This window comes from Coffea arabica, chromosome 4c (genome assembly GCF_036785885.1).
Source record: "Coffea arabica cultivar ET-39 chromosome 4c, Coffea Arabica ET-39 HiFi, whole genome shotgun sequence".
Lineage (NCBI taxonomy): Eukaryota > Viridiplantae > Streptophyta > Magnoliopsida > Gentianales > Rubiaceae > Coffea > Coffea arabica.
In genome coordinates this window covers 16,184,292-16,194,964 of record NC_092316.1, presented here as the reverse complement: position 1 = coordinate 16,194,964, position 10,673 = coordinate 16,184,292, and the positions used below count along the sequence as shown (strand labels likewise).

The window sequence follows — 10,673 nt, the reverse complement described above, 5'->3', positions numbered from 1 at the left end:
GCCATTTTCTTCTAAAATTGTAATATATTTTTTTTTTGGTGTATTTCTGCACAATTTCTGTTGGAGATGTCAGGAGAAGAGAGGGTGGCTAACAGTATAAATGCATACGTGTGGTAAATACAGATGACCAGAGTTCTCACAAGGAATAACGTTCCTCGACTGTGATTTTTACTGGTTAAATTCACTTAAGCAACATGGAACAACAATGTCTGGTGACAGATTCAGTTCCAGTTCTCAAGCTCTGCTGGTTGAGAAGTTAATTATGCCAAATAATGAACTGGTAATACTCTCTTGTGGATAAGTTATATAGCCTGATAGTGAAGAATCATTAAGTACACAACCAACAGGTAGGTAGCAAGGTATTGATATGTTTCTTGGGGATTGAAGTGTCCTGTTTCATCCAATGTGCAGAAGACTGACATTGATGTTTAATATACAGGAGTGGTATGGATGATCAATTTTTAGAAGGCAAATTAATTTTCATGATCCTATTGCATATGCTCATTCAGATAAAACAAAAGTTGAAACTTTGGATGATCATAGAGAGCTCATTCAGAATAGAAATGTTAGTGTTACTGCTAGCAGAAAATAGAAGTTGGAGAACTACAAAAGGACACAAGGAAAAGAAGGAATTAAGCAAACATGGAGCATAGTGTTAGTTTGACAAGCCCAGCACTCAGAATCTCTCTTAAATTCCTTGTTCCGATATTCAGAAACCAGATCAAGCATCTGATTGAGTAAATCGTGGGGAATAATTCTCCAAATGTTCGAAACTTATTGCATCTCATGATATATATACCTACAACTGCAGTTGCACAATGCATTTGTTGTCTCTTAGTACAATATCAACCCAGCCATGGCATTGCCATTTTCAGCTGCAGGCTTCAACACTTGATCTTCACTTGTCCAGCTTTCAGAAGTTTCTAGTGCTCCGCTGGGAGTTGTTTTTGAACTTCTTGCTGTTTGGTTGCTGGTGAGTCATCATAGCCAGACCCCTTATATTACAACCATTTTTCATCATCATTTCTGACAACTTACATATGCACTCCGCCTTTGACCATTAAACGACAAAACTTTCTTCGATGTCCAAATAGTTCTATTAAATAAACAGCAAACTTAACCGTTTTTGTCTTCCAATAACAATATGCTCACTGAATAATTTTGCTTCCACCACTTCCAAAAGCTAATCTTCTTGAGTAGTGCCTAACCCCCGATTCCCTGTGTACAGCTTTCAATACCATATTGTAATGCATCATATTTTAAAGCATACACTGTGACCTATTTATAAGGAAAAAGCAGACATCCTTAGTTACTTGCTCTTAGCTAACCTTGAAATGCTAGAACACATAATTTTCTGCCTACAAACTTCAATCAATGTACATGATCCACCGTTCATCTTAACTCTGTCAGGGCTTAGGAGACATTCAGAAATTGTACCTGTAATATATGAATATCTAAGCTACACATGCTGAGTATACTGCTGTTTAGTTACAATCAGAACTTGGAATGCTTAAACGCATAATTTTCTGTTTACAAACTTCAATCAATGTGCATGATCTGCCACTCCTCTTAATTCTCTCAGGGCTCAGGAAACATTCAAAACTTGTACCTGTAATCTATGAATATCTAAGCTACACATGTCGAATATACTGTTGTTTAGTTACAATCAATGTCGGGAACTCAAGCCATGCCTTCTAATGTGGTAGTTGATATAAGAATTTGGACATTTTGGTTCATCCTTATGTGCAGAATGATCCATAATATGCAGTCTTCTGCATTAGCTCACCTAAATCTGGAAACTCAAGTCTTACAAGTCTTGCTGTCATTGCATAAGTCCCTCTGGAAGAAAGAAATATTAAAACTGAGCAACCAAGCAATTACATATCATAATTATAAATCACAGCATTTAACCTATACTTATACTATTGAGTACTTTTGCTACTTTGTCCTTTCTAGCAAAAAATCCGTTAAAAATGTGGTGGTTTAACTCACAGCCTCAAGCTGATTGTGCATTTTAACAGGCATTTCAATATAAATCCAAAAACTATAGTAAGCAGATGCACTATATAGCAAATGGTATATTTCACATTTAAACAGGAGCCTCATTCCAACTCATGGTGTGTGTTTCACTGAAATATCACCAAGATTTGATGAAATAATAAACGCAAAAATATTAACATGAACTTGAAAAAAGAACACATGCATACAAAAAATGATCATAGTCTTCTTCCCAACCAGTTTCACTATTGATTACACACTCTTCTGTTAAAACAAAGTACTTTTCATTTTCAGGATTTCTTTCTGTTACAGCACAGCCAAGATTGAACGCATAGTTTTTTTCTGCCTGAGAGAATTTTCTCTCAAGTGCAAGCAAGAGGGTATCTTCCACAGGAAACTCCTTTTCTCTATGTTTGCTTTATTCCCGAGCTTAAATCTAGGATCTCAAATCTAGAATTGGTCCAATTTTTTATAATTTCTTTAGTCCAGTTATAGCAATTGGTTCGCAGCTTTACTCCATTTGTCATTGATCTCTCCTTAGTTTTAATGTTCAGGTTTCTGAAACTTTTCTTTGCTAGAGATATTTGACAATTAGATGGTAGATAAAAATTTCAATTACAATCTTATAATTAGATGGATGAGGATATTGCTCACAAACTGCAGAAGACAATAAAACCTGAGATTATCAGTCATTCAAGGTGCAGGATATGATTTTTCATACCCAATACTGAGAGAGTAGAATGAGAATTCGGCCAAAAGTCTATTCCTGAAGTATATGATGAGGTGATTATACCACAGCCTATTGTAATCTTGGGTCTAAACATAAGCTCGTATGGGTTTTGCACAGTATGGCAGATGGAATGTCAAATCAGAAAATTTTGTAGCCAGGAATGGGATTCAATAGGGTAAAAAGAAGAATCAATACTTGGATGAATGCAATATGTCATTCAGTGAGAAAGATCACTTGGTTCACTATTACGCAATTTCCAGTTAAGAATAGAATTAAACATTTTCAAAGTGTTTAAATTGAGGAGCTAATAAACAAATATGGCAGCGTCCACTAGAACGATGGACCAAATTTGATACAAATGCTTCCAGAAATAAGAAAGAGTGGCATTTGGGGAATGGAGTAGATGTATGAAGTAGCAATTGCGAACAGTGGAGAAGATTGTGCAAATCATCAAAACTGCAATTCCTTAGTCAACAGAAGCTCAGGCCATCGTAAAGGCTCAAGCATTAATGATCAATCTGATTGATGATCCCCTGGTAGGTTGGGGCAAGAACTCCTAAACTAGGTTCCAATGCTTTCTCTATTTACAGGGCAAGCTTTCAAGCCTTTTCTAATATAGATTTAAAAAAAAAAAAAACAGAAGTGAAGTGCAATTTTGAAAGCATTAAAAGATCTGACCAAAGAATGTGATGTCCCTGTAGATTCTCTCCCATTGTTTCGTCCTTCCCAGTAAAACGTGGGTTGATTTCAATTCTCACCTCTTTTACACAAGGGGACCACCCTCTAATCCTAAGTAATCCTCAATGACTGATGGGTCTTTCCACTGATATACTGATTATATAGCTAATTTAGAAGCCCTATAGTACCTCTTAATTATTCCAGGTTTTCAGTAAAATATAGTGATGTACCAAAGGGAATACCAAAGCAGGAAAGGCTACGCTCCTGGCTAACATGAGGATACTGAATGTTGCCAACAAAGCTAATAACAGCTACTCAGCTGTAGGGCTCTTGAAGGCAGAAACAAAGAGAGTTGACAAAGGCGTTAAAGGAGTTATTGATCATGTGTTGGTTGATCTATAACTCAGGAATGGGCAATTCTGCTGGAAGACATTTTCTACCATGCTAAGTTGTTTCTTACAGTAGATTGGAAGAAGCACTTCCACTTGTGCCTCATGAATTTTTCTGATATTTCTTCGAAAAATGGTTTGAGTCTTTTGCATAATTGATCAGAACTGATTCTTCATTACCAATTCTTTTGAAGTATTTCTGCCTAGTTTTTCCTATTTCCATGACGTCACTTCTTTTTAAGTGTAAAGCATTTAATCCACCAGTTTCACAAGGGCAATATCCTCGCGGACTCCCTGAATGCAGACTGCAGACTGTCATCTAAATTTGTGCATAATGAAGATCAACTCTTTGACTTGCATATGTGAAGCCTAACGCTCATGGTTCCAAAGTTTGTTTGAGTATTTTGACCAAATGTTCACTGCATGAGTCTGAAATTCTAGATTCCTCCAGTTTGAATAATGTAATAAGGCACAATCAAACATTTCAGCAAATATGCACTTCCTTTAGGTATGCATCCTAACCGGTGAAATTTGCAATATTTTCTAGGTACATCTCTAGCTGCAAAATGATAGGACAAATTATCAGATAGATTCTTTTTAAGTCATTTCATCCTTTGAGGAAAATATGTAGTACCAATGCCTTTACAAACCATATTTTGAGTGTGGTAAGAACATGAAATGTGATCTGAAGCAATGAATTATACGAAGGAAAAAAGCGATGTGTCATACTAGGCAGAATAAAGTACCAAGGTTGATTCTAAGGTATCTGATAACTTAATGGAAACATTAATTTATGGGGGGAAAAAAGTTCAAGCAGTTATAAAGAACCTTATTCTTCCGTGCTTCCAGAACTTCTTCCAATGGAGGTCGGCCTGTTAACAGAAAGGATTACTTTTTAGTAAACTGAATTTCAGAGGTTGCACAATGCTATTTCTCTAATATATGGATTGACAACTTATGGCTTGTGAACAAAAATTACGCATTTAAAGTTTCTTATAATTTTCTTATAAGGAAGAGACCTCATTCTGGTTTGACAAAAATGCTAAGATATCCTTTGCAGAAAGCCAAAACTTAGGAAACAGAAATGAGAAAAGTGCAATACTGGCTAATATGACAAAATACCAAATTAAAGTATGATAGCAGTATTAGTTCTAGAGTGCAAAGTCTTGGTATTTAGTGGAACAACAGCTGCAATGTAAGACTTGTCATGCTTCTCTTCAATCTCTTGAAAAGAACCCGATATTACAACTGTCTGAGACATCTTTTGATGATAAATGTTCTTTAAAGGCAAAAGTTCTGGTTGAAACCTGGGAACTGATCTAGTGTTTCTCATTGAAAGGTAAAGCAACACCAGGCACACAAAGGATTTGATAACTGGTAAACGATGCAGGTAATTGAATTGCTTGGTTATGGCCATTGATTACTACAACCAGCTTTTGCAGTACATATTAGCTGTATATAGGCAGCCTCAGAAAAATTTCAGCATATTTTGAGTAGCAGGTTGACTCATCAAGCTTCACCAGTGGTGCAGGATGGTTACAGCTAAAGACATCCAAAAAATCCTTCTCAAATAGGTTTAGGCATCAGTATCTGATGGTTTTCTTCAGTATTATTTGACCAAACTTGGGACTTCTTGACAGAGAATTCATAGATGCAGTTCAGTTTTGCTATCAGGAGAAACTTATGTCCTCTTTGACTCTCTGTCCGGTATATTCCTAACTATTATGCTTATAGTTGAACAGACTGCAGGACTGAAGGACTATCAGCGTATTACTGGCTTTAATACAATCTATAGATACTATTCTAAGATCCTCATGCGAAACCAAGTTGGTATCTCCAGCTTTTATTGGTAACAAATAAATGCTTTTCTTAAAGGGAAGAACAGTCTCTGGGATCATAAGGGCTTGTGCTTAGGCAACATTGTATCTCCTTAGCCTGTCTATTTGTCTATTAAGTTCTTCTTATTGGTCTTTTCCAGCTTATAGTTCTACTATTTGTTTTGTTTACCAACTTAAAAGAAGAAAAAGGCTTGATTTTTGCCCAAATCGGATGAGTCTAAATATTTGTCATGATATGCTTCCTAATGATTTGAAATTTGCAACTGCTAATAATCCTTTCCATACAAGGAAGCCTCCCTGATTTTGAAATGCTATCCAGTCTTCAGCTAAGCTTATGGAAATGTGAAGTTCTCTGTTGTTGCAGTGAAGATAGAGCAGTATTACCAAGTAAACTTTTAAACACGGGGTAAGCAACTCTTCTAGCAAAATCTTTCACATGAATTTGTTCCCTTTTTGGTAGTAAGCAAAATGCTTTTCTCAAATGCAGAACAATCTCCAAAAAAGCAAAGGGCTCAGCGTAAGGCAACACTATATTTCTTATTTTCTTTATATGTCTATGAAGGTCTTCTTATTGGATTATACCAGCTTAAGGGTTTTTTATTTGTTTTTTACCAGATTAATGAAAAAAAAGGCTTGATTTGTGCCCAAAACAAGTTAGTCTGCAAATTCATCATGATGTTTTTCCTGATGAGTTGAGATCTTAACTGCAGCTGGCAATAATTCTCTCCATGTATTTATAGAAGTCATAGATAAAATGTTATGTGGTCTTCAGCTAAGCATACAGAAATGTGAACTCTTTTGTTGCAGTGAAGACAGAGCAATTTTACCATGTCAACTTGTAGTAAGCAACTCTTCTGGTAGGAGAATCCTTCACATTACTTTGTTCACTTTTTGGTTTCTCAGCAGTTAGCTATAAACCAACTCACAACAAATTATCTGCTAGAGCAAAGAGAGGGGTCAACAACAAAACTATCCTACGCTGGTCAACTGGTCCCTCTTACATCAACCTTAATTAACGTACAGCTGCACTTGATGGTGTTTTATAATATCCAATTGTGTTATCAAAGAAATTCTAAGCCTCTGGCTCATATACTCCAATTGGTACGAAGTATACATGCACAATCAATTATGAGAAATTTGATTGGGGTTGATTCTATCCTCTGTTTGATAACTTGCACTCCCTTGGACATATACTACAATACTTTTCATGAGAGAATATCTTCAAACTTGGTGGGACTACCTTTGCTAAGTTCTCTTCTGTCACCAAAGATGAATCTAGTTTTGGCAATCTTGGACAAGGTTTGTCCCAGAATTAAGAGATTAAATTTCATCTACTCTATCTTCTTTCCATCCTAATCCCCAAGAACTCATCAAATTGTTTGGCCTTAGCTAAATCATTGTATCCAGATAAGCTTTCATCTTTTGTCTAGTTGCAGAAGAAAAAGGTGGTGTACCAAGGACAGTTATGACTTATAGCTTGCAGGTTCATCCATTGTGTCCTTTCGGTCAACATATTCTCTAAACCCTTGATCACAGTCTTTTTGCATGATTATTTTTAACAAAGACATAAGTTTTATCCACATGTTTAGCTTGTAAAATTTCTCAAACTTGGTCTAATCTCAGCTGAATCTCCTAGGCTGGTTGATCATTTTATGCAGCAGTCTTTTGCTACTTATCGTCTCTAGATTCTACTGTATATTACTTGGGGATGGCTCAAAATCTAGAGTTGTCTAACAAAGGTATGCTGTTCTGTGCAGCCTTTTCAAAAAATTGCAGACAATATGAGAGGAACTGCTGCCAGTTGAAGAAAGGCATGGGAGAATTGGGATTTTTGCACATAAGGGGCTTCCTTGTAACATCTGTTGGCTCCTGAAGTGGTACTAAGGCGAGTATCATATGATCCATGAACTTAGTCCTCCCAATGGAATTCCTGACAAATGATATGGCTGCTTAACTGTATTAGACCTCTTAATCATCTCTTACTATTTTACTTCTTAAAAGAGCTAATGTGGCAGTTTCAGCATGCAATGAAGCTACTGAAACAGAAAGCCTGAATGTGAAACTTTTGATTTTGTGCAAACATTTCAGCAAAGCTCTTGTATAGAAGACAATAGAAATGTAAAGAAATGAAGCACATGAACAACCTGTAATTTGGAGACGATACTTGGCCCAAATACCATAGACAGCGTCAGCAATTGTAGCTATCTGTTCAAATATTGCTTTTTAAATGAGTAAAGTTATAAGATAGGCCAAAAAGAATAAGTTAACTTTTCCTACATGTTATCCTAAGAGCCTTAAATTAACATGAGATACAATGGCTCACAGGTTCATATTTCGTAATGGCATAAACCCACCCAAGCCCAACTGCTTCATACAGTTTTCTAAATGCCTGCACCAATTCAAGATCCAAAAGACATTAGCAAAGGCTGCTATTTAGAATAATTAACAAATCCAAAAGTTAAATAAGGTTCCACTACAAGTACTTTCAACTAGATATCAGATTTCTCTTAATGTTCAATAATCCATGTTACAAGATTGCAGGCAAAGTTCTCAGTTTTCCCATTACTGAAAGAAGCCATAAACACGAATAAGGATTCTAATGGATCATAAACTAGTTTAAAAGCCTTTGATACTCTTATCACAGAGACTCAAAAAATGGTAAGAAACAGCATCAAGTCTTTGTGCGTCTGACTTGTTACCATGTAGATTTTCCTGTGCAGACTACAATATACCAATCAAATATATTATTGACTAGTTTAATCTGTACCTCAACATCAGTCACAACAGTCCCATCAGATAGTATCGCATGAATCCTTCCCATTACCTAAGAAATTTGACGATTAAAACCATCAAGTCAAGAAAAGCTGTTTTTATCCCACATCCGAGAACTGTTTATTTGATTAGTACAAACGACAAAAAATAAATTGATGATCATACTATTCGTTAGCTACATAGGAAAAAGATATACTAATGTGCTGGAGTATGGTGATAGATAATTGTTAATAGGCATACTGTTTTGTAGTCAAGGCCTTGATTCTTCTCTGGAGAATAATCATCAGAACTTATATCCACAAACTTGATCGTCCCAAAGCTCTTATTCCTCTCTCTCAGCATATTCACCTGATAACATACTCATCAAAATTAGACCATTTCAATACAACCATATATGTAAACCCCTATCAAACCTTGAAATAGTCCAATATCATCAACCGAGCGTCAATCCCAGAAAAACCCGTTTCTTTGAAATTTCAAATTACAGCAATTACAGCAAACAAAAAGCTCGAATAAACGAAAAAAAAAATCATAACTAAGCATACCTCTTTCATACAAAGTGGGCATTCCCCATCATACAACATTTTAATTTTCCAATTCTCTGATGACTGCTCCACATCTTCTTTCTTTGGAGCTACAGGGTCCAAAACTCTTGCAGCCCCACTACCCTGTGTTGCGCGAATTGAATGTCTATAGCCTGAAAAAACACATTATAATTGAATTTAGCAAGTACCCGGATGTTAGAATTTCAAACTCAATTATTCCAGATGACAAAATTTTGACTAGAACTACTACCAGTATGTCTATGGGAAAATGGACTTGAACTTGATCTAAGAATAGTTTTTGAAGGAAACCCATCATGGATATTCCTTGAGACTATAAAAGCATTTGTGCGTTTTGCAATAGAAACTGCTGCACATCTGAAGCTATACGCCATTGTTTTATCGTTGTCTACACAGTTGCCACGAGGAAGAGGGGAGCTCTCGTTGGTAAGGAACGGTTATAAAACTGAACAACAGACTGGTATACGTGGCACTATGAGGTGCATCAAACTGTAATTGTATGCTTGAATTGATATCAGTTTGCAGTATGCCACCCTGAACTTTCACTCAATTGGCAAAGCGCCTTAAAGACTTTTGGTTGGGAAAATTTGCAATAGAGAAAAAATGAAAATGGAAATTCAAAAGGATGGTGTAAGTTTTCATAAATTCATAATACTACTGTAGCTTAAACCTATGGTAGAACAAGTTACAGCTGAAATGACTAGCTCGAATTGTAGTTGTATCTATAGGATAAATGCCTAAGTGTATTGATACTGATATGCATATTAGAGCATAATAAAAAAACAAGAATAAGATAGATGCAGACATCTAATATCCTATATATCTTATATATCCTTATACTATATAAGAATGAGTTTTGGTCAAAGAATGGCTTTGAATTTCAACCTCAAGAGTAGGGGTATTTTGGGATTGTGAGGTTGTTTTGACTGTAGTTATAGTATTGGGTACTACTTTAGATAGCATGTGCATTATTGTGTTTACTGAAATGTCCTTGTATTCTAAAAGATGCAGTGATGATTTGTTCAAAGGTTTGGGTAGTTTGGGAATGTGAGATTATTTGGTTATCTTTTCTACAATGGGTACAACCCATAATAGCTTCTTTATTTGTATAATTACTTAAATGTCCTTGCAAAGACATTCATTTTGGTTTGTATCAATTATTACTGTTACTTTGCTATTATAACTTGAAGAACTTCAAACGTCATTTTCATCTCAATTAAAGCAAGGACAATGTGGTTTATTAAGGAATTTATGATTGAGCATTAGTTTCAACTTCAATTCTTCAAATGTCCGCCCCTTCACATTCTTCCGTTATGTTCCTTTCATCATCCGATAAATACTTATTTGTATTGCCATTATACTCTGAATTTCAATATGGTTCTCTGGTGAAGTTATTCTTGGTGGTTCAATTTGAGGTGAGGTTTCATTTTTTTTTTAATGGTATGATTTGCTTTGTAAAATCGTAATTTCTATTGTTAGCTAAATGTTTTCATTCCAAAATTGGATACTCTGTTAGTGCAATTTAATGTTGATATTATTGTTTCCCCACAAAATTGGTTATTCTATACAATTTAAATGATGTGATTTTGTTAGAATAGGTTTGGAGATACAAAACTTCCTCTTTTGGTCTACTTACATGGTGGAGGCTTTTTGATCAAATCTGCCTTCTCTCCTACATATCACGCGCACCTTAATGTAGTAGTTG

General features: G+C 35.6%; 1 protein-coding gene across 2 annotated transcripts; it reads right to left on the bottom strand.

Moving 5' to 3' along the window:
• Window positions 1–1,423: 1,423 nt before the first annotated feature.
• On the bottom strand, window positions 1,424–9,433 carry LOC113738565 (uncharacterized protein At5g50100, chloroplastic-like). Of its 2 annotated transcripts, XM_027265804.2 has the most exons (8): window positions 9,201–9,432; window positions 8,951–9,102; window positions 8,646–8,753; window positions 8,401–8,457; window positions 7,957–8,022; window positions 7,778–7,838; window positions 4,624–4,667; window positions 1,424–1,839 (listed from the first exon to the last, which is right to left on the bottom strand). In XM_027265804.2, exons 1-8 carry the CDS (start codon window positions 9,340–9,342, stop codon window positions 1,801–1,803), a joined length of 669 nt encoding a protein of 222 aa, XP_027121605.1. In that variant the 5' UTR covers window positions 9,343–9,432; the 3' UTR covers window positions 1,424–1,800. The 2 variants fall into 2 exon arrangements, with proteins under 2 accessions (XP_027121605.1, XP_027121606.1); XM_027265805.2 differs by lacking the exon at window positions 7,957–8,022 and having other exon boundaries at window positions 9,201–9,433.
• Window positions 9,434–10,673: the final 1,240 nt, after the last annotated feature.